Source organism: Sitodiplosis mosellana, unplaced genomic scaffold, assembly GCF_009176505.1.
Source record: "Sitodiplosis mosellana isolate CC-2019 unplaced genomic scaffold, AAFC_SMos_1.0 Smas_scaffold_75, whole genome shotgun sequence".
NCBI lineage: Eukaryota > Metazoa > Arthropoda > Insecta > Diptera > Cecidomyiidae > Sitodiplosis > Sitodiplosis mosellana.
The window spans coordinates 175,075-199,990 of NW_022595317.1; the positions used below are offsets into that span (position 1 = coordinate 175,075).

At 36.3% G+C, this 24,916-nt stretch overlaps 3 protein-coding genes across 4 annotated transcripts in view; all 3 read left to right on the forward strand.

The window, feature by feature from the left end:
* The first annotated feature begins 549 nt into the window (after positions 1 to 549).
* LOC129570697 (uncharacterized) overlaps positions 550 to 24,916 on the forward strand; it is a 51,752-nt gene continuing 27,385 nt past the window's right edge. Inside the window, exons 1-3 of one of the 2 annotated variants that reach the window (XM_055450396.1) lie at positions 550 to 606; positions 1,914 to 2,052; positions 2,140 to 4,072. In XM_055450396.1, coding sequence (XP_055306371.1) covers positions 2,866 to 3,813 — 948 coding nt within the window. In that variant the 5' untranslated portion in view covers positions 550 to 606; positions 1,914 to 2,052; positions 2,140 to 2,865 and the 3' untranslated portion in view covers positions 3,814 to 4,072. Of the gene's footprint in view, positions 607 to 1,913; positions 2,053 to 2,139; positions 4,073 to 24,916 lie in introns of those variants that run through there. The other variant, XM_055450397.1, reaches the window with a different exon arrangement.
* LOC129570696 (uncharacterized) lies at positions 5,796 to 8,301 on the forward strand. The gene is made up of 2 exons (XM_055450395.1): positions 5,796 to 5,846; positions 6,598 to 8,301. The coding sequence occupies exon 2, from the start codon at positions 6,733 to 6,735 to the stop codon at positions 8,068 to 8,070; it is 1,338 nt and encodes a 445-aa protein (XP_055306370.1). The 5' UTR covers positions 5,796 to 5,846; positions 6,598 to 6,732; the 3' UTR covers positions 8,071 to 8,301.
* On the forward strand, positions 9,857 to 19,524 carry LOC129570695 (uncharacterized). Its single transcript, XM_055450394.1, has 9 exons — positions 9,857 to 9,938; positions 12,247 to 12,380; positions 12,543 to 15,076; positions 15,197 to 15,933; positions 16,715 to 16,849; positions 17,951 to 18,144; positions 18,218 to 18,264; positions 18,370 to 18,565; positions 18,657 to 19,524. The coding sequence occupies exon 3, from the start codon at positions 12,631 to 12,633 to the stop codon at positions 13,993 to 13,995; it is 1,365 nt and encodes a 454-aa protein (XP_055306369.1). The 5' UTR covers positions 9,857 to 9,938; positions 12,247 to 12,380; positions 12,543 to 12,630; the 3' UTR covers positions 13,996 to 15,076; positions 15,197 to 15,933; positions 16,715 to 16,849; positions 17,951 to 18,144; positions 18,218 to 18,264; positions 18,370 to 18,565; positions 18,657 to 19,524.

Sequence of the window (24,916 nt, forward strand, 5' to 3'; positions counted from 1 at the left end):
ATCTGTTATCATTTGGATTAATTGTAGAAAGGAATTTTCTCAATCTCTTCCGTATTCCATGAATCATGGGCCATGATTTCAGAAAAATTGTACGGTTTAGTGAATAAACTACATCAAAAAAGCGAATAAACATGGAAATTCTATCGGATTGTGTTTTTGTTCAATATTTCTTATGTCTTCTTGGTAAGTTTTACAGTGAAACACCCTATATTTCCTTTTGAATTTGGCAAGGAAATTCTATGGTCATCAATGAATCGTGGTGAGCATTCTAAATCATAATTTGGCGAACAACAGCTATTTGTTGGAAATTTCTCGATGAACGAATTGTATTGTAATTTGGAGCATTTGTTGAAGTGTAGCATAATGAGTTGTCTTTGGATAATTGGCACATCTTTTTTTTAACTGAATTGGAATTTAAGGGTTTTTCTGTCGTTAGAAAATGTCACTTCAATTTTGTTCAAAGTTTGAAATGAAAGTGAAAATTCAAATCTGAAACCAACTTCAAGCCTTTTGATATCAAACCCCAAATGTCAACGAATCGTCAATTCTGTTGCGCAGTTTCATTCTCAAAACGTCACTGTTTGCTTAGCACACAATCATCTGAGGGTGAGTACACTATTTTTCGCTTTGACTGAAATTTTTGGCGAATTTCTTCCGAAAATAAATCGAAACGCTTCTTCAAAATCAAACAGAAAGTAATAGCAAACAGAGAATAGCATTCATTTTTCATATTAAACCAATTTTGCATCAATCCAGTACTGAATATTTCTTTGTCATGCCATTCATTCGATGCAAATTCATAACAAAATGAACAATGTAGTCAACAAATTCTAAAGGAGGATTTTTGGCAATAACATTGAGAGAGAATTGAATGTGTTGTTTGAAGATATCTAAAAATGTGGGGAAATACCGTCAGTACATCACCATAGTCGACGTGAGATGTCGATTGAATAGAATAGCAATTGTGACATTTTTATGGCGATGCAAAGCCAATGATTTTCATGTTCCTTTGTGCTGAGTCACACACATTGATTCGACCTTTAACATAACCATAAATTAAGCTGAAAGCGAGTGTTCAAGTTGCCAAACGTCACTGTGCCAACTTGTCTAGCAGTATCGACAAATAGGCTTACTTCGTATTACACTTCACTACTACATATTTAGTAATGTTTCTTTTTGACAATACTGTCAATGACTCCAAACTTGCAAATGCATTGTCCTAACAAAACATCATATTTTATTATCTAGTTGGGTCGGTTATTTCCTTCACACCCATAAAGACAGAGTCATAAAACAATTTGCTGTCAAACTGTAATCGAATAAGCAAAACACATCTTATATCCTTCACACAAAGAAACAATGTGTAGTTAGTTAGGTAAAAATCATTTGGTAGAATTTGCATGTTCAGTTCTACCGTCATGAATATTATTAAGACAGTTCCTATTTAACGCTCGAACCGAAAGGACGTTCCAACGCAGCTCCCATAGAGTGAACAATTCCGAACAAATTTAATACTCGTACAGCTTAAATCTTTTTTCTCTTAAACATATAACATTTGACTAAAAAGTAACAAAAAGCGTTCTCGTACGGTTAGCACTTGCGTTATACTTGTTGATAGTGAGCTGTTTCAAGCACAAAAGTCTTCCCACAATTCAGATTCCATTGGATTTTCACAATACAATCGATCATCCCGAAAATTGTCAGGTCAATTGTTTTAACAAACACTTGTTTTTGTTGTTGCAGTCGATCTATTTACCAATTCACACTCATACTCTATTAGCTTCGTACACAATTTGAGAGTCCAACTATCACTCTGTAATTAATTGCGTTTCTTCTACATTTGCTGCTTTCTGACCATAATGAAAAGTTCATTATTCCAACTAAAGACTCAATTGTTTTCTTTTCGCCAACAGATTTCGAAAGAAATAGGCTAGAAAGGTCTATTCATCCAAGTTCAAGGTTAACTGAAAGCAAAAGACGCTGAACGTGTGACAAAATATCACTGCTGAAACAACACAGACAAGACATTTAACCAAGGCGTTGGCATTGAAGGTACGTATTTGATTGATAACAAGCAGAAATTCTCTTTAGCGATTGTGTATTTGAATTTTTCCATTACAAATGTTGCTTTTCTCGTAGGTTCCAGAAATCTCAAGTTCAAGATTGACGAGCCAGACGATCGTATCATGTTGTGGGTAAAGGAGTCAAATAAGAAGAACGCATTATATGTGGATGTATTTGCGTTAAAATCTCGTAGTGCCTTGAATATGGTATTTTCCGAGGCACGACTGGGCGTGGAGATGGCAAATACATCGTTTGAGAAGAGTGATGAAATATCGCTTGAACGACGAACGGAAGGAAACAAATGGTTTGGAAGAAAAGATTGGCGCTCAGCGATTGGGTTGTACAACGATAGCCTATGTTATGCTGAACAAGGATCGGAGAACTTTGGTTTGGCGTATGCAAATCGGTCGGCATGTTTTCTGAAGATGAAACGATATGCAGAATGTCTCGTTGATATCGAGCTAGCTCGAAAAGCCGAATATCCATCTCATTTGATGCCAAAACTGAAGAAACGTGAAGCCGATTGCTTAAAACTTATCGAAGAAGGTGCACAAGAGCTTGATGATCGGTTAAAGTTGAGTTTCGAGCCAGACACGAAGTTTCCATGCTTGGCAAACGTATTGCAAATCGAACAAAACGCCAAAGGAGGTCCAATCATGGTTGCCAAAGAGGATATTGACGTTGGTAAGACAATTGTGGTGGAAAAATCGTTCAACGCATCATTGTACACGAAGTTCGGATGGAGGTGCAATATTTGCTTGAAGGAAAACGCCGCCAATTTAGTTCCATGCACCAAATGCAATGTGGTTCTGTTCCGAAAAATGCCAATCCAGCCCACTTCACGGCTATGACTGCGGCCGAAGGTTCTGTAAAAAGACTCAAACGAATGGTGTGATCATGGCCGAGGTACGAACTCTATGCAAAGCTATCAACATATTTCCAGACATTGATGAGCTGATGACATTCGTCGAGCAAGCCGTTCGAAGCGATCCCAACGAAATTCCAGACACATTTTCAAATGAAAAATCCAAATATCGCGCATTTCTCAAACTGCCATACTATTCGGCCTCATCAAATACAGCCGACTTTTGGTTTCTCACGTTCAGCGCTTATAGGATGCTAATGGATATTCCGGAAATCAGGGAAAAATTCAGCTCGAAGAAGCACAACCGTTTCCTCATGCATCTCGTTATGCATCATGCTCGGGCTGCGAGCAGAAATACGATTCGCATCAGGCACTTGACGCTGGAACCAGTTCCAGATCCAACAGAACGGCGCGATGTGTGCATTCACACCGGGCTTATAAAGCGATACTTTTCGCATTCGTGTGCGCCAAATGTAACGCACGTTGATCGAGATGGCCATTCGGTGTTTATTACGGTTCGTCCGCTGAAAAAGGGTGATCAACTGTTTTCCACGGTCTTCAATTGTATGACGGAGTCTAAAGAAAAACGCCAAAAATTGCTGTGGGAACACAACAATTTTCTATGCGAATGCACATTGTGTACTGGTCCAATGGCAACGTCGCAGCAACGCAAACAAATGTTGGCGGATCCACTCTATCAGAACTATTTGAAGGGCAAGGCAACAGGTGAAGCCGTTCTGCAAAAATACGGCCATGGTCCATTGTGCGAGGAAGTCTTGAATGTGCTCAATCGCTATTGCTCTGATGTACAATTCCGATATGTTGGACCAGTAAATTTACGTGCTTGGTCCGAAATTGTTGCCGACAGTATGGATAATCAGTGAATCGGACGAAACGAAACATTCAAGCACATTCAAGACAATTGACCTAGAGAATTATCTTTCTTTATTTCATAATTTTTTTCCGTTTATTTTTAAATTTCGACAGTTCTTAAATATTTTCCCACATTTCATGTCAATGTCAGGAACAAACAGATATTTCATATAATATTCAAAATAGAGTAAGAATTTATGTAGCAAGGTTGATACGCAACGAATCAATCGATTTGGCCCTTATCTATAAATTCGCAACAATATTTCACAACTAAAGTGTTTTTTTTTTCAACAATTCGTTATGTTAATCTTATTTGCAGTGAATAATTTCATCACAGACAACGATAGTCCTCGAAAAATGACAAACAAATTTTATGTAGGTGCTAAAATAAATTATTTTGGCACCATAGTGTGCGTGGACAATTCCACAGAAAAGTTAATGTTGTATTCTTTGAAAAATCGCCAAAATCCATTGAATGTGGGACATTTTTTTGAAAATGATTTTCAAGAAATATTTACGTCTCCATTTGCAAGGCATTTTAAATAATATTTTTTTCATTAAAATTGAATGAGTTATGGCCTAGGGGGCGATACACGAATTCTATTAGAGTCTAGTTACACTCATTTTTATATATTTTTTGCTTTATGTCCTCTAATTTTTCTAGTTTTGGTGCAAAAGTGCTAATATTGTGCTATTATATCTATTAAAATCGGTTGCAGAGTGTATTACACTGTCAATACACCGCTTATGGAAGACTTAACGGGACTATTTTGTAAACAATAAACAATACGTCCATAAGCGTTAACATTGGCAAACCAAACTCACTAATTTCTTCTATTTTTCCTATTATTATCGTTGAATAATGTTCTAATTTTACTCATTTAAGTTTCGTGTCTCTCCCTTAGGTTATGGCCATTTTTCGAAGAATTACATTTTTTGTGAAATGGTCCACATATAGTTGTTATTGCCCATTTTATATTGGATTTAGGTGCCCTTCCAGAAGATATTAGAATTCGAAGAGGAAAAAAGAGTTTTGCAGAGCAACACTGTTGCACTGTGTTATGAAAATGACGATAGATGACAAAAGATAAGACGAAAATGGTCCATTCCATCCTACATTTGTTGTAAATCTCTACGTAATTCATAAGTTTCAAGAATTTCTTCGGTAAAGCTGTGAAATGTTTGTTGCTCAAAGTATCTCTATTATAAGCTTTGGTTGGATGTCTATGTTTGCATCATTCTAATTACCTGAGATTAACAGATTACAACCGTTCGAGGAAAAAAAAAACGATACATTCATCTGCCGAGTAAATTTAATACTAAATTTCCAGTTTCCAATTATTCAGCGACGTACCGTCCATACAAGCGTTTGGGTCTGAACGCCATCTGGATTTTGTTCCACAGTACGGCGTTGTTCTTCTATTCGATGCAAATTCATAACAAAATGTACAAAGTAGTCTATAATTTTGGAATAAGAATGCGACTTTTAGCAATCAAATTGAAAGGAAGTTAAATATGTTAATTGTCGATATCTAAGAACGTGGAAATAATACTGACAGTGAATTATAATGCGGAATAAAAAATTATTATATTTTACTTGTGGAAGATTGTGTTGTGACTGAATGGATACCCATGATGTTGCGACTAATTGGGCCATTGCCGTATGTATAGTCAGAGAGTGCATGCATATGTGTATCATAAGTACACAGGTGCATGCGCTCTACGGCTATAAGAGTTCTTTAATGAAAATAGAAATGAAATGTCGTAGCACTGTCCCGAACCTTTCGTCCAATACAATGGAATAGATAACGATCAAAGCACAAAAGAGCATCTTAGATCGAAAACAACAAAACCTGTTCATTTTTGACGCCATAGACAATTGGTAGCAAAAATGCATTCAAATTCTGGCATGAAAATGAACATCCAGATCTGAAGCCAACTTCATGTCATTTGACATCAAACCGCAAATGTCAACGAATCGTCATTCTGCTGCGCAGTTTCATTCTCAAAGCGTCACTGCTGAACAACACACAATCATCTCAAGGTGAGTACACTATTTTTTCAATTCATCTTAAATTTTCGGCGAATTTTTTTCCAGAAATAAATCGAAACGCATTTTTAAAGTCACTTGAAAGTAATGGCAAACACAGAACATCGTTCATTTCCCAAATTAAACCAATTTTCCATCCGTTCAGTACTGAATATTCTTCTGGGTCGTGTTATTCTATCGATGTAATTTCATAATAAAATGAAGTGTTGTCAATAAGTTCCGAATGTGGATGCAGCTTTTGGCAATAAAACTGGAAAGGAATTCAATGTGTTGTTTATAGACCTCATTAAAAAATGTGAACAATATTCCACCGTGTATTATGCATCATCGTAGCTGATTAGCTACCATATCAATATGATATGTCGATTGAACAGTATAGAAATCATGAAATTTTTATGGCGATACAAGGCTAATGATTTTTATTTCTCTATGTGCTGAGTCACAAAAATTAATCGACCATTGGCATAACCACAAATTCAGCTGAAAGTGAGCGGACAAACTGTATACACATTGTTACATATGCGCTGTTTCAAGAAGAAAATTCTTCACACGAATCAGATTCTATTGGATTCCCATAACACAATCGATCATTAGGAAAATTGACTAGTCAACTGTTTGAAAAACACTTGCTGTCGGCTTCGAAGACAATTTGACGGCCAAATAATTGAACATAGTGTAATATGTAGCGTTTGTCTTTTTGAATCTAAAAAGTAATTCATTCCAACAATTTTCTTTCTATCCACAGAAATCAAGAAGGAAAATCTGAAGAAGCGTGAGTAATTGTAAATTCTGTGCAAAAAAACAGTCATTACAAGTCGGTGCATGAGACAAATCGTATTTTATCGCAAGCACACAACAAAACCGAAGTGGCAATCTCAACATGAGCCAACAAGACGTTGTCGAAAATAACCAAATGGAAGACGTCGTCCAGAACCCAAATCAAGTGGCCGCAGCAGAAGCAACTGTACCAAATAGCGAACCTCAACCGTCGGTCTTCAAATTGGACACGGATTGCTGGGACGAAGTACTCGATTGCCTGTCGTTGGAGGATGTGAACTCGTTTGGTCAAACGTGCAAGGCTTTTCAACGTGTCACCGGCGAATATTTCCAATGGAAATACGTGAGTGCTTCAGCTCGTTGCTACGAAGATGGCATTTACATCGATGCTAGAAGAATGAATGGTTTCAATGAATTTGTCCAAAAAATTTGGTTTTGGTGTGACAGACTCAATTCAGCGTTTCATTACGTTGAAACCAACTGCAAAGCCGAAATCAAGCAGTTTGGTTTTTCTGGTGTTGATCTTAGTCAGATGGAAATCAAGATAATCGAGAAACGATTGAAAAAAATCGACAGCGTGGAGCTACGGTGCTGCAAATTTGATGAAGACATTTGGCGAACGTTTTTTGAATCGTGTACGAACTTGAAGCGACTAAGATTTTGGACACACATTGGTGAATCATTTGCTTGGCCAGTTCGAAAACAGCCGACACTCGAACACTTGGAATTGTGTACGAAAGACTCATTGGATAGCGAGAAATTGAAGAATTTTCTCGACCATTGCCCAAATCTTCGAAGCCTTCAAGTCGCAGCAAATGTGTTATGGGACAGTCGAAATTTAATTTGCGATGCCAACGTTGATGACTTGGCCATTGATATGACCACAGACATCGATACCGCCATTGGTTGCTTGAATGATCTTCATGAGAAAGGCTTCTACAAACGATTGCATTTTAGATCTGAACGCAACGTTCCTTCAGCTGATCAATTACTTTCGTTGCCCGGACTTGTTACGTTGTACATTAGTCCGAAAGAAAATGAAAATCCCAATTTTCCCGTTTTGCCCAACATCAAAGAGCTTGGCATCCACAATTTTTTCGTTTATAAGCACATCACCAGTCTCATCAATCTGGAGCAGCTTTTTATCAAGCCAGTGAGCTCACACGATTTGCTGCCGTTCATTCGTCGATCAGCAAAATTAAAAGACGTTGATCTCGTTGTATTCCAAGGAAAAGTTCTCGATATCGCTGCACTGAACAAGGAACGCAAAAAGTTGGTGGGAGCACGCAAGGTGAACATTTACGTCAATGAAGATGTTTACTTGGCAACAAAATGGGCAACAACAGATACCTCGTTGGAACTGATCGAATTAAAACGTCGAACATCACGAGACATCGTTCGTCCGCACAGCTTTTGGAGAAGATTCCGACCGGTTAATTAAGATTATTGCAACATTTTATTATCATTTTCGAAAAACTAAATGGTAAATACCATCTAAGAATCTTCTTCAAACAAATTCATTAACCGCTGAACTAAAGCTTAAAAAAAATTTGCTGTCATTAGATCAACCGTAGGAAAAAATTCTCCAAATCTTTTTCTGGATCTTTCAATATCTTCATGATTTCAAAAAAAAAATGTATGGTTTTCTGAATAGATTCAAACAAACAAAAAACGTGACAAATGTGTTTCTGTCCAATACTCTTTTCAGTCAGTTTTACAGTGGGACACAGTATTACTTTTCCGCAAACTTTGTTTGTATGGAAAAGTATTGGTTTTACTAGCCAAAATTTCATGACATCTCCTTTTTCGGACCACTATAACGTCACGCCAAACTTCAAAAAGTACATATCTGTACACCAGGCAATGTAGATGGGATCAAATCCTATCGATCAAGACCTATCTCCCCCCAAAAACATGTTGTTTACTATGAAATATGTGCAAAATAGCGATGTGCGTATGGCGTCGTTCGCGTTCGCGTCCGCGTTTTTTGTTCGCCGATTATCTCAAAAAGTTGACAAGATAATTGAGATCTTAAAAGCCAAAAGTTTTGGCATGTCGAGACAAAGCTTCGGATTGATTTTGAGCCCATTCTAATTTACCAATTTCGTACCATAAGCCTCCGACCGAGGACCTGAAAAACCTTGAAAAATGACACTTTTGTACGGGAAGTACCCGAAAAAAGCATTTTTCAGGGTTTCGATCAAAGCAAACTGCCATTTTTTTGCAAAAATAATGGGAGTCTGTGAACAACCGAACACCCACTTGCCCATAAATTTGGTCCAAAATCGACATTTCTTGGAATTTTCCTCGAAAAATAGACTATTGTATGAAAAATCACACAGAAAGCCATTTTTTAGGATTTTGGTCAAAGCAAACTGATATTTTTTTGCAAAAATAATGGGAGCCTCCAAACAACCGAACACCTACTTGCCCATAAATTTGGTCCAAAACCGACATTTCTTGAAATTTTTGAAATTCTGTTCGAAAATGATATTTTCATATGGAAAATGGTCAAAATAGTTATTTTTCCAGCTCAGAAGTGCTATGAAAAGAGTTTTTATTGAAATTTTGGTTAAATACTAAGCGGGAGGTAAACCAAATTGCCGCGGAGCGGAAAAGTTTGGATTAGGTATGTAATTCGTTTTATTTTCTTTTGAATTTAGCATGGTATTTCCAGGGAAACCATTGAATTGTGGTGAGTATTCCAAATCGTAATTTTGCGAACAACAGCTTTTTTTGGAAGTTTTTCGATGAACAAATTGTACTACCTGTGGTTTAGAGGATTCCATAAAGTATAGCATCAATTCTGATTTTGTATTGTAGCCAAAACTTCTTTTGACTAAGGTGGAATTCAAATTGCTGGAAAATGTCATCAAAATTTTATCTTCAAATTCAACTGCTCATTGGCAGTACATCGAGATATATTCACTCGTTTCAAAACTGTCGACTCTTTTCCTTTGAAAATATTTTAGTCCGAATATTTTATAGAATCGCATTCACATCGTTGAAAATTGAACAATAAACTCAACTAGCAGTAAACTCAACTAAGCAGTTGAAATTTAAAAATTTATCCAATGTCTATGAACACTTTGAATCAACACCAAAAATTGTTCCCAGCACTGAAGGATTGAAGTCAAATATAGTGCTGATTATGAATATTCAAATTTTGGTATGCAAATGAGATTCACGATCAGAAACCAACTTCAAGCGATTCGACGTCAAATCTCGAATGTCATGCAACCTTTCATTTTATTGCGAAATTTCATTCTCACAGCATTGCTTGTCCAACACACAACTACGCAATCGAAAGTAAGTACTTCATTTTCCGCTTAACGTAGCATTTTTAGCGAATTTTCTTCGAAAATACACCTAAATGCGTGTTTAAACTCTCTCAAGAGCTGGGTTGGTACGTAAGAAACTCGACCATGTAAATTACATCAAAGTTACGTATATTACATCATGTAATTTACCTATGAAAAATCATGTAATTTACATGAATTTGTAAGAAACCTGTAAGAAACTCTGAAGAATGATTTTTTCATAAAGAATGCATGCAAAAAACAAAAGATTTTCAATTGGAAATGAAGAAAATTTGTATTCTATTTTATTTTTGTTCTTTCGTTATGTAAAAAATTAATTCTTTTGATGAACAAAAAGTGAATTAAATATTCATTATGTAATTATTTCATTATGTAATCAACGTTTTCAATCGTCTTCTATCAACTATTTATGGAAATATTTGCATAGTGATTCGGTAATTCTGCATTTCCATATAAATATATTTCCAAAAATAGTTGAAACTTTTTATTAAACATTTATTGTAACATTATTTAAATCAAATATAAAAGCATGCAAAAATTCATTTGGCTACACACTGTTATCAAGTATCACTGCGAAAAAACACACTCTTTATGAAAAAATAGCTGGTGGTTTCAAACTTTCCCATGAATAATATATTTATTAATTATTTAAAAGGCTAACGCTGTAGAACGAGCATGTATGTACTCTGTATACTTTGAATGCTCAAACCAAACGGGAATAGTCGGTTTTTGTCTATAACCCTGCACTTTTTGGAGCGTTTTGGAGTTTATTACATGCGTTGAGGTTTCTTACGTTATAAACGTAAGATACATGTTTCTTACGTAAATTACTTACACGTCGCTCGAAATACGAAAATTTACCAACCCAGCTCAAGAGTATTGATAAAAAGAGAATAGTGTTTAATTTCCATATCCAACCAATTTTGCATTAACTCAGTACTGAATGTTTTTCTCGGTCGTGTTATTTATTCTTTCAATGCGAATTTTTAACAAAATGTAGAATGTCGTCAACAATTTCCGAATGAGAATACGACTTTTGACAATAAAATTGAGAAGAAATTGGACGTGTTGTTCGACAATATCCTGAAATGTGGGAAAATACCATCAGTACATTACCATAGTCGACGTTAGATGTCGATTGAAGAGAATAGAAATTGTTTCATTTTTATGGCAATGTAAAGCTAATGATTTTCATGTTCCCCTGTGCTGAGTCATTCGACCTTTAACATAACCATAAATTGAGTTAGAAGTAAGCATTCAAGTTACCAAACGTCACTGTGCCAACTTGTCTAGCAGTATCGGCCAATCGGCTTACTTCGTATTATGCTTCACTACTACATATTTAGTAATGTTTCTTTTTCACAATATTCTCAATGACTCCAAACTTGCAAATGCATTCTCCTAACAAAATATTATATTTTATGATCTAGTCGGGTCGATTATTTCTTTCTCACCCATAAAGACAGAGTCATAAAACAATTTGCTGTCAAACTCTGAACGAATAGGCAAAATGTTAGGTAGAAATCATTTGGTAGAATTTGCATGTTCAGTTTTATTGTCATGAATATTACTAAGACAGTTCCAATTTGGCAATCGGACAAAAAAGGCGTTTCAACACAACTTTCAAGAAGTAAATAATTCCAAACAAATATAATATTCCTACAGATCAAGTCTTCCTCTAATAACCAATTTGACTGAAAAGTAACAAACAGAGATTGCATATTTGCTGCTGAGTAGGCCTGAGCTGAACTGAATTTGCTAACTCAGGCGCCTGAAGCGGTATTATAAGCGCACTTATGGTGCAAAATTGTTGTGAATCGCTGGAATCCACGCTATTTATCAATTATATTTGGGTGGATACCAGCGATTCACAACAATTTTGCACCGTAAGTGCGCTAAAATACCGCTTCCGGCGCCTGAGCAAATTCAGCTCAGCTCAGGCCTACTCAGCAGCGAATATGCAATCTCTGGTAACAAAAAGCATTCTCGTACGGTTATACTTGTTGAATGTGAGCGGTTTCAAACACAAAAGTTTTACCACAAATCAGATCCCATTGGATATTGCAATACAATCGTTTATTCCGAAAATTGTCGAGTTGATTGTATTGACAATCTTGTTTTGTTGCTACAATCCATCTGACCAATTCACCCTCAAACTCTATCGGCTTCGTAGACAATATGCGAGTTTGACAATCATTCTGTAATTAATTGCGTTTCTTCTACATTTGCCGCTTTCTGATCATAATGAAAAGTTCATTATTTCAACCAAATATCAACTCTTTTCTTTTCGTCAACAGATTTTGAAAGAAAAAGGCCAAAAACGTCCAATCATCCAAGCTGAAAATTACTGAAATCATAAGACGCTGAACGTGTGAAAAAATATCACCTTTTAAGCAACATACGCAAGGAAATTAAGCCTTTGACATTGAAGGTACGCATATAAAATTGATCAAAAGTAGAAATATTCTGAAACATTTGGAACATTAAAATTAAAATTGAAAATTGATACGCTGTATGTGCGATAAACAGTGGTGTAGGGACAATCGACACCACAAAAATTGACTTATTTCAAATGTTTTTGTTTTCTCGATAGATTTTGAGGAGAAAGAGGTGAGAGTTCTACTGAAGACAGATCACAATTTGTTACTTGAACACATCGAAATTGAAGTTGAAACTCCAGAATGAGCCTACAAGACGTTGTCGACAATAAGCAAATGAAAACCGTCAAGCAGAATCAAAATCAAGTGGCGGTTGCCGGTGCGATCGCACCGAATGGCGAGCCTCAACCGTCGGTCTTCAAATTGGACGCCGATTGTTGGGACGAAGTATTCGATTGTCTTTCGTTGGAGGATGTGCACTCGTTTGGTCAAACGTGCAAGGCTTTCCAACACGTCACCGGCACGTATTTTCAATGGCAATACGAGGCAACTACTTTTGGATTCGGACTCGACGGTTTCGGTTACAGGGGCAATCGAATGGTTGGTTTCAGCAAATTTGCCCGCAAAATAAACTTAGCTATACATTCCGTCGGAGAATGGCTTCCTTATGTCGACTTGAACTGCGAATCAGTTGAGCATTTGACTTTTGCCTTGGTTGATTTCAGTCAGATGGAAACCAATCTAATCGAACATCTGGGTAATATTCTAAAAAAAGTCCGAAGTCTGGAGCTACTCGGCTGTGAATGTGATCGAGATATTCTTGGACCGCTCATTGAATCGTGTGCAAAATTGGAACGAATGACATGTTACGGGACACCACCATCTGGTTGGACAAATCGCGACTACCCGACACTCCAACACATGGATTTGGCTGGAAACGGCTTCTTCGGCACCAAAAAATTCAGAGAATTTCTCGCACATTGTCCAAATATCCGAAGCCTTGCGGTTGATGCAAGAGTTTTCTGGAAAGCTCGACGTTCGATTCTAAACTTCAACGTTGAACTGGATGATTTGGCAATGGAGATGGACCCAAATGTTGATATTGACATCATTGATGTGGGTGGGCTTTTGAAAGTTCTTCATCAACGAGGCTTCTACAAGCGATTGCATTTATATTCACCCGAATTGACATCGCCCGATCAATTGACTGCTTTGCCCGGACTCGTTACATTGTACACTGAAAGCGAAGAAATCACCGAAATTCCTGTTTTGCCCAACATCAAAGAGTTTGGTATCGTTGACGGCGATGCACCAGATATCGACACAAATGCATTGGCCATTAAATTTTTGAATCTTCAGCATCTTTTCATCACCAAACCGAGTTTCACTGAAATCTTGCCGTTCATTGGTCGATCGAAAAAATTAGAAGACATTGAAATCGCTGAATACCAAGGAACAGTTCTCGATATCGCTGCACTGAACAAGGAACGCAAAAAATTGGCGGGAGCACGTAAGGTGATCATTTACGTCGGAGAAGATGTTTATTTGGCAACGAAATGGGCAACAACAGAAACATCGTTAGAATTGATTGAACTAAAACGAAAGCAATCGCGTAAAATGATACGCCCGCATAGCTTCTGGACAGATTTCCGAACCTTCGATTGTTGACACAACAATATTAACGATTGGTGTGAACAACTTTGAAATTGAATTTTCGAATCGAAATTAAGTAAATTCAAGTTTTTCGAAAATTCATCAAAATCCTTTCAAAACTAACGAAAATCGCAAAACACTGCTGTAATTTAGATCAATTCTAGTTCGGTATTAACTCCATTTTCTTCCAGCATTCAATTTTCTATACGAAATATTCGATTTTTCAAACACGTGTTAGACACAGTTAACAGTTTTATCAAACAGATTAAGCATTTTCCAAATCCCTTACTATCTTAAAATTAAAGACAAAAACTGTACACTGTACAGTTTATAGTGAACCGATGAAAAAAAGCCAATAAACATTTAAAGTCTAGCAAATTGTATTCTTATTCAATATTTTCTTTCGAATTTAGCGGCGACAATATTCAAACGGAAGTTGACATCATATGGACTTTATAGCTTCCATCACTTAAAAAACCAATCCGATCATTTTCAAACAATACAAAGTAAAATTGTGCATTGTTTCACGGCCACATAAAAACCAAGCTTATCTTTCTAATCATAAAACCACTCTCGCTACTTTTCCGCATACGTCATTGCCTATCCAATTTTTTACAATAATTTTTAAAGGGAAATCGTCGTTTGGTGAAATAGATCTTCGATCACAGCCGCTATTCACGCGAATAGCTCGTTAGCATGTATTAAGTGCTGATGAAAAGCAAATTCACCATCACTATTCAGTATACAATGTTAGGTTCATCATAAAAGTATTGCCTACTTGAAATTATTTCGTATTTAATTGATGAGTCTTTTTAATCATCTGCGGATCGGACAAAATCAACTCAGAATCAAACTGATAAAAAAGTAGAAAAAATGGCACGCGTCATGTAAGCAAAGCGAATTGTTCATATAAATTGAGTTTGTCTCTACAGAGTCAATCAGTTCCTATTTAGGTTTGGTTGTGCATTGCAGAATCTGCTTCAAGTATTTTTCTATTGATCAATTCGTTGAAAAATGAAATTGTTCATCGTTGCTGTATTTGTGATCGCTTGTGGAACTGTCGTTCTTTGTGATACCTCTGCTGGGACTGGACAAGGTAAATAAATTCTTTTAAAGTGCAGATTTGAGTTTCCACATACATATTTCAATTGCTATTTAAATGCCCACACTCTGTACCAAGAAGTAAAATTTTCAACTGAATAAATTCTCTCTACAGTTGGAAACTCAGCTTCTAATTTACATAATTTGCGAACTTTCCTCTTCAATTTGGGTATATTCGTGGCGACGGGAGACGTCACAAGGGTTATCCCAATACTGAAGAGCGGCCAGGCTCTATTATCGGAACTGATGCAGAAAATCAACAGCGGAGAAATGGGTGAGAGTCTCACGAAAATGCACACCGACATCACTCAATTAATAGAAAAGTTATCGTCGGACAAAGGCAGCCTGGATGATGTTCGAGCATTCATAAATAATGCAAAAGACAAATTGAAGCAACGTTTCGCCAACCGAATGAAGGGAATCTCCCAGTAGAAGAAAAATGAATCAATCAAAGAAATCTTTTAAAACAATTCATTTGAAAAATAATAAAATGTTTCTGCAATACTTTGAATTCTGTTTTTGTTGTTGATTTTCCACAATAAGTTGATGATTTAGGTCATTAGAGATCTGCAATATAAATAAAAAACGGCGTATGCAATGGAATAGATGAAGATCAAATTTGATTATTGAATGTGCAAATTTCATTGAAATCAACAAAATTTATTCAATTTTCAAGCCAAAGACGATTAGTAACGAAAATACATTCAAATTTTGGCACGAAAATGAAAATCCAGATTCGAAACCAACTTCAAGCCATTTAACATCAAACACCAAATGTCAACGAATCGTCATTCTGTTGCGCAGTTTCATTCTCAAAACGTCGCTGTTTGTTTAGCACACAATCATCTGAGGGTGAGTACAATATTTTTCGCTTTTTCTGAATTTTTTTTTTGGTGAATGTTCTACGAAAATATATCGAAATGCATTTTTAAAGTCACTCTAAAGTATTGATAAGCAGACAACACCGTTCATTTCCCAAATTAAACCAATTTTCCATCCGTTCAGTGCTGAATATTCCTCTCGTTAGTTTATTCTTCCGATGTAATTTCATAATAAAATGTACACGTACACAGTGTTGTCAACAAATTCCGAGTGGGGATGCGGCTTCTGGCAATAAAATTGAGAAGGAATTGAACATGTTGATTGTTGATATCTAAAAATGTGGAAAAAATACCGTCAGAACATTATCATAGTTGGTGTGAGTGGTCAATTGAATCGAATGGGAATCATGCCATTTGCATAGCGATACAAATGATATTCGATTATTGACATAACCACAAATTGAGCTGAAAGTGCGCGGGCAAATTGACAAACGTCACTGTGTCAACTTGTTGAATCTGGACTTTTTTTTAGCACAAAAGTCTCAACCAAAACAGTTTCTATTGGAATTTCATAATACAATCAATCATTCCGAAAATTGTCAGTCCAATTGTATTACCAAACACTTGTTTTTGTTGCTGGAATCCATCTAACCACCAATTTAACCTCACACTCTATCGACTTCGAACCCAATTTGATAATTGGACAATCATTCCGTAATTGTTTGTGTTTCTTCTACGTTTACTGTTTTCTGATCAAAATGAAAAGTTCATCATCTCAACCAAAAACTCAATTGTTTTCTTTTCGTCAACAGATTTCGAAAGAAAAAGGCTGGGACCATCGAATCATCCAAGTTCAAGGTAAACTGAAAGCAAAAGCCGTAGCACCTGTGACCAAATATCACTGCTTTGGCAACATACTCAAGGAAACCAAGCCGTTAGCATTGAAGGTACGTATTTGATGGATCACAAGCAGAAATATCTTCAGTAATAGGAATTTTAGAATTAAAATTGAAATTTTTTCCACTATATCGGTGATAAACAGTTTTGTAAGGAGAATAAGCACCACAAAAGTTGACTTATTTTCAATGATTGTTGTTGCCGTTTTGCTCATTAGATTTTGAGAAGAAAGAGATGAAAAGAAGCTGAATTGGAATTTGAACTTCGAGTTAGACTGAAGAAAGAAATTGTTACTCACACACATCAAATTCGACTTTTTTCATAATTCAGGGTCATAGTTATTCAAAAAAATGTGAACTTTCCCCAAAAATTTTGTATCCCCATACGTAATGTGCACAGATTTTTATCACGAAAAACGATGACGTTTTCTCGATTAAGAAAAAAGGGGGAACGTTTTCAATTTTTGGAATTTCATGAATAATAGGTTGGGCTACTGAATTTTGATTATTATCATTCACTTTTTAGAAAGAACTGTCACAAGTTTTTCGGAGATCGAAATATGTTTCAACAACATTTTATCGACTGTTTTCATTATCGAATGGATACATTTTTACTTTTATTCTTGCTGCTTAGTGCTTACACTGTCTTTGTTATTGCGAATTGTCTTAAAGAGAATTGCCACAAGGAAATGTTTGCAATTTTTTTTTGTCAAATAAATAATACAAAAATAATCTCAGAAAAAATCATGTGCTTATTTTCAAGGGCAGAAAAGAATTACGGGCTGTTAAATTTGAACGAAAATAGATAAGCTATTTATTTTGAAAAAAAAAATTCAATTTAGTCTCTAATTTTCTCTCCTATTTTCGTGTTTTTTAAATTAATTTTTGAAATTTATTCAACCGGTAAGAACGAGGACATTTTAACTAATTTCGAAAAACTCCGAGGACGCGAGGACAGCTATCAAAAACGAGGACTGTCCTCCTGAAACGAGGACGTCTGTGCACATTACCCATACGTATCGTGAAGAATTTTTTTTGGATCCACCCACCACTATTTTGAGCTTTTCGATTTTTGTTAGTTTATACACAACATATATGCATGCATCATTGCACATATCTGATCAACAATAACCGGCTTTTCTTCATTCAAAGGCATATTTCTTCAAGTAGGTATAACCTCACCATTCGGGTATAAAAAGTGAAAATGAAACTACCAACCGTTGGACAATGCTGTTGCTGCGTCAACTTGATAACTGGTGGAAAAATCATCGGTTGGCTCGGAATCGTGCATGGAATACTTTCATTGATTGGCAGTTTTGAACGCCATGAAATTTTTTTTCATGCCAGTAAGTTCATCGTTTCTTTGTCGTATATTCCAAACGAAGTTTCAATTCAAATAAATTATTCTTTTTCTTCTAGTCGCTAGTCTGGCAATTTTCGCTTGTTGGCTCTATGGCATCGAAAATGTAAGTATTTTTTTCTGAAGCAAAACGACAAAAAAATGTTCATTCTTGTTGATGAAATCGACATTTTCACACATCTGTTTAATGTTTTGTAACCTCTTTTATCAGTCTCGACCAAGCTATCTGCTCCTGAATGTGGTACTATCGTCGATTTCTCTTGTGTTTGTTTACATTGCTGATGTTATATTTTTATGCGTTGTCGTATATGCAGCGGCTTCTGAAAAGCCCATTGAGATCGAAGGCGTGCCACTGACTGGCATGGTCATCCTCATGGTCTTCATGGTCATTCTCATTTGTTTGACACGTAAGCTATTTCCTCATATCATTAATCGTTCATGAATCTTATAGATTCTATGATAATTATGAACATTGTTCAAAATCTCTCAAATTTTCAGCGCTAACTACGTACTTTTGGGTTGTCACTTACTCCGTCTACAAAGCAGTGCAAGAACTTTCTCAAGAATCGCCATACATCGTCTATCCGGGTTCTGGAGGTGTCTCTCAGGATGCATTTAAAAATTCAGCTTGATTCGCTACTGACCGATTTCATCATTTCGGATTTTATCATCCACATTAATCAATCTTTTCACAACTATCATGCCTACCGGAGAAATGGAGAATCGTATATGTTGAATTTTTCGAAAATATTTCAACAATTCATTATATGTTACAATCGCCACTTCTTAATATTTCACGTTAATTAAACGAGCCAATGACGAAAGCTGAAGGATATGGGACTTCGGTCAAATCATTTGTCGAAACACCCCATTTAATTTGTGCAGAGGTCACATATCCTGTTTAGCTTACGCAAATTACAAATGAAAAATGCAATTACTCGCTTCTCGATCAAACGCACGCTAATGACAGTCATTAAAAAATTGTTAGAAAATTGAATATTTGAAATGTTAAAAACTTCATTTTTCATTGTAATTTGAACGTCTTGTTTGGAGAACGCTACTTCCACGAAAAAAAAATCTGTGCAAATGATTTGATTACGCGAATACATGACTTACTACTTGAAAACACTTGGCCATAGAATTCAGAAGAAAAATTACGAATAAGGAAACACGTTTTATACCGCTCTCACAAAGAATTAGAAGTAATGTAATTAGTTAATTAGAAATCATTCAGTAGAATTTGAATGTTCAGTTCCACCATCATCAATATTATTAAGACAGTTCCAATTTAGCACTCGGTCAGAAATGGCTTTCCAACACAGCTCCCAACAAGCAAATAGTTCTAAATAAATATAGTATTTCAACAGATCAAGTCTTTTTCCTCTTAAACATCAATTGGGATTGAGACTAAAAAGTAACAAACAGCAATCTCGCGCTGTTATACTTGTTGAATTTGAGCTGTTCCAAGCACACAAATTTTGAAAGAAAAAGGCTGGAAAAGTCTAATCATCCAAGTTCAAGATTACTAGAGGCAAAATACGTAGCACCTGTGACAAAATACCACTGTTTTAGCAAAACACGCAAGGAAATTGAGCCGTTGGCATTGAAGGTATGCAGAAATAATCTGAAACAATTGGAACATTAAAATTAAAAATCGAAAATTGTTACACTGTCTTCACGATAAACAGTTGTGTAAGGAGAGTTGACGCCATTGAAAAAATGTCCAGATGCGGAGAACTGGGTGAAAGTCTCACGAAAATGCACACGACATCACTCAATTAATAGAAAAGTTATCGTCGGGCAAAGGCAGCCTGGATGATGTTCGAACATTCATAAATAATGCAAAAGACAAATTGAAGCAACGTTTCACAAACCGAATCAAGGGAATCTCGCAGTAGACGAAAAATAAATCCATCGAAAGAAAATCATTCAAAACACTTTATTCGAATAATAATAAAATGTTTCTACAATACTTTGAGTTTTGTTGTTATTGTTGATTCTTATGTGAAAAAGTAGATGTTTTGAGTTATTAGATCTCTGCAACATAAATGAAAAAATTGGCGTATGCAATGGAATAGATAAAGACTAAAATTTGATGTGTAAATTCCAAAAAGGATCTTACATTGGAAACCACTTAATCTGTTCAATTTTGAAGCTACAAACAATAGGTAACAAAAATACATTCAAATCTTGGCATGAAAATGAAAATCCAGATCCGAAACCAACTTCAAGCCATTTAACATCAAATCCCAAATGTCAACGAATCGTCATTCTGTTGCACAGTTTCATTCTCAAAGCGTCACTATTTGCTTAGCAAACAATCATCTGAGGGTGAGTACACTATATTTCGCTTTTTCTGAATTTTTTTTGGTGAATGTTCTACAAAAATACATCGAAATGCATTTGTAAAGTCACTTGAAAGTAATGGCAGAAAGAGGACACCGTTCATTTCCCAAATTAAGACAAATTTTCCATCCGTTCAAAACTGAGTGTTCTCGGTAGTGTTTCTCTTCCAATGTAATTTCATAATAAAATGTACACTGTACAGTGTTGTCAACAAGTTCCGAATGAGGATGCCACTATTGGCAATAAAATTGAGAGGGAATTGAATATATGTTGATTGTTGTTATCTAAAAATGTGGAAGTAAAATACCACCAGTGCATTATCATAGTTGGTGTGAATGGTCAATTGAATCGAATAGGAATCATGACATTTTCAGGGTGACAAACGTCACTGTGTCAACTTGTTAAATGTGTTTCAAGCCCGAAAGTCTTCCTACGAATCAGTTTCTGTTGGATTTTTACAATACAATTTTCATGTCAATTGTTTTAAGTTTTGCTGGAGTCTATCTGACCAATTGAATCGAATTCACCATCTCACTCTATCGGCTTCGAAGACATATCGATAGCTAAACAATTAAACATAGTGTAATCTGTTGAGTTTGTCTTTTTAATTCTAATAAGTAAGAAAATTGACTCACAGGACACAGAAAAATAAAATAATTTCATTTTCTTTCTGTTCCACAGAATTCAAGAAGGGACATCTTGAGTAGCGTTAATACCTGAAAATTGTACGCAAAAAACAGCCAAACAAGTCAGTGGATGAATCTCAAAATGAGCCAAAAAGAAGTTGATGACAACAACCAAATGGAAGCCGTCGAGCAGAATGAAAATCAAGTGGCCGCAGCAGAAGCAATTGCATCGAATGGCGAGCTTCAACCGTCGGTCTTCAAATTGGACACGGATTGCTGGGACGAAGTACTCGATTGCCTGTCGTTGGAGGATGTGCACTCGTTTGGTCAAACGTGCAAGGCTTTTCAACGTGTCAACGGCGAATATTTCCAATGGAAATACGTGAGTGCTTCAGCTCGTTGCTACAAAGATGGCATTCACATCGATGGCAGAAAGATGAATGGTTTCAACGAGTTTGTCCAGAAAATTTGGTTTTATCGTGACACTCTCAATTCAGCGATTGATTACATTGCAACCAACTGCAAAGCCGAAATCAAGCAGCTCGGTTTTTTCTATACTGATCTCAATCAGATGGACATCAAAACAATCGAAAAATGTTTGTTGCAGATTCGATGAAGACATTTGGCGAATGCTTTTCGAATCGTGTACGAACTTGAAGCGACTAAGATTATCGACCCACATTGGTGAATCATTTGCTTGGCCAGTTCGAAAACATCCAACACTCGAACACTTGGAATTGCGTACGAAAGACTCATTCGAAAGCGAGAAATTGAAGAATTTTCTCGACCATTGCCCAAATCTTCGAAGCCTTCAAATCGATGTAAATGTGCTATGGGATAGTCGAGATTTGATCTGCGATGCCAACATTGATGACTTGGCCATTGATATGAACAAAGACATCGATATCACCATTGGTTACTTGAATGATCTTCATGAGAAAGGCTTCTTCAAAAGATTGCATTTAAGATCGAAAGACGACGTGCCTTCAGCTGATCAATTACTTTCGTTGCCCGGACTCGTTACGCTGTACATTAAACCGAACGAAAATGAAAATCCGGAATTTCCCGTTTTGCCCAACGTTAAAGAGCTTGGTATTCTCAATCGCGTTGGCACACACATCAACATGGATGCCATGGCCACCAGTCTCATCAATCTGGAGCAGCTTTTCATCACCGGCTCAGACGATTTGATGCCGTTCATTCGTCGATCAGCAAAATTAAGAGACGTTGAAATCGCTGATTGGAAAGAAAAAGTTCTCGATATCGCTGCACTGAACAAGGAACGCAAAAAGATGAAAGATGCGCGCAAGGTGACCATTTACGTCAATGAACGTGTTTATTTGGCAACAAAATGGGCAACAACAGATACCTCGTTGGAACTGATCGAATTAAAACGTCAAACATCACGAGACATCGTTCGTCCGCACAGCTTCTGGAGAAGTTTCTGATAGTTTAATTAAGATTATTTCAACCTTTTTTTAATTTTCCGAAAAACTAAATGGTAAATACCCAAGCGCGACTCCACAGTTAGCTTCTAAATGTGACACCGTAGTAAGTGTGGGCATACGTTTTGCGAATAAGCGACAAAGAGAATGGAAACAAGTGCGCGTGTGGTAGTGAGTAGCCTGATGCGATGCTTCTCAATGTGGCGACTAATACACGCGCACTTGTTTCCATTCTCTTTGTCCCTTATTCGCAAAACGTATGCCTACACTTACTACGGTGTCACATTAAGAAGCTAAGTGTGAAGTCGCGCTTGGGTACCATCAAAAAGCTTTTTCTCAAACAAATTCATAAACCACTGAACTAAAGCTTTAAAAAAAACCGCTGTCATTTAGATTAATCGTAGGAAGAAATCGTCTGAATATTTTCCGAATCTTCCAAAATCTTCATGATTTCACGAAAAGAGCAAATAAACATGGAAAAGTCCATCAAAATGTTTTTTTTTTTTCAATATGTCTTCTTGGTCAGTTTTACAGTAAATGCCATGTATTTTCTCCTGGATTTGAGCGAGGTGATTCCACGGACATCAATGAATCGTGGTGAGTATTCCAAATCATAATTTTCCGAACAACAGCTATTTCTTTGAAAGAATCTTCGATGCAGCAAATTACTTTGATTTAGAGAATTTTATTTTTATTTATTGTAATATGTGTACAGCGGTATTTATTGTTCAATGAGATCTTTATTAAGTGTGTTCGGTTTTGCTGCTAGCGACTGAATGCCGCACGACTATACAATGTCACGTTATGTCAGTTCGTGTGTCGTTCTACACTGTGAACGACACACAGCTACTATGGAATACTGAAAGGACTATTAAGGCAACTCTATACTTATACTAAGGCTATTACAGCTCGACTGGTTTTTTTTTTAATTGATCGTCCCGATCATAATTAATTAATTTCAATTAATGCTTATGGTTAATACAATGTGCAATGAGAAAATCGGAATGTAATACAATAACTGGAGCTTAATGAGCAATGGAACTGAATTTTCAATGACAATAAAATGCAATCGGAAATAATTGCAATTAAATCTTTAACATAATGTTCAATTGATTAAACTGATAACAATTTCAATAATAATAATGTTAACTTGATTTAATTAACCACTCTCCGGGTTTGGAATTGACCGTCTCGGTCACTTAAAATTTTATTTCTTAACGAAAGTTTCTTCGACTAGAATTCAATTTTACAATTTACCATTGTTTTACTAATTCGAAACAGCTAATCTATAGAATAAAAATCAATATAATCGTTATTTGGTTATCACGAATTGCCTTGATTGACCGAATGAGAAAAAAAAATTTAAGCAATAGTAATACGAAAATTTCTGTAACAAAAGGGGGAGCACACTTCGGTTAATTTGAATACTCAAAGCGTCACTTCTCAGAATCAGACCCACAATCCAATGCGCCCTGTCCCTCGACGTATTTGCGTATGCGTGATGCTTCAATTATACCATCATACGGAATTTGTGTTATCTGACAATTTTCTATATCTCTGACAACATATCGATCGTTCGGAAGTGCCCTATGAATCCGATAGGGTCCACGAAATTTCGGAATAAATTTCTTATTTTTACCAATCGTAGTATCCACGTTTCTAATCAGAACGTATTCACCCTCCTTGAACTGAATATGTGGTTTCCGATTTTTTATATGCCAGTCTAAATTACGCTGTTGTGATTTATCAATTTTTTTGGAAGCCTTAGCTCTCAACGTGTCTAAGTTGCGTGGAGCATCCAGAGAGCATTTCTCTTCCATATGTTCCGTCAAAACGTCAACTTCTTTTCCTCGCTGTTCAACACCATACAACAGCTTGAACGGGGTTTGCTTGGTACTCGAATGAACGGAATTGTTGATGGCAAACTCAACTTTACGGAGTAATTTATGCCAATCTGAATGCTGAATAGGTTCCGAAATCTTTGCTAACATGGCCTTGATTATTCGATTTACACGTTCCACTTGGCCATTAGCTTGAGGTGATGCAGTGGCATTTTTCACATGTTCAATATTGTTTTCAGCCAGATGCGACTCGAATTCCTCGGAAGTGAAGGCCGTGCCACGATCACCAATCAATCTCCTCGGCCGACTGTAATATTCGATATAGTTTTCCAAAGAATTTATCACTTCCTTAGTGTTTGTCGTAGTACATGCATACAACTTAACGTATTTCGTAAACGCGTCAACAATGACCAGAATATGCTTCTTTTTGGAAATGAGAGACGGAAGCGGGCCAAAATGATCAATATGAATAGTATCGAACGGAACTGGTTTCTTCGGAA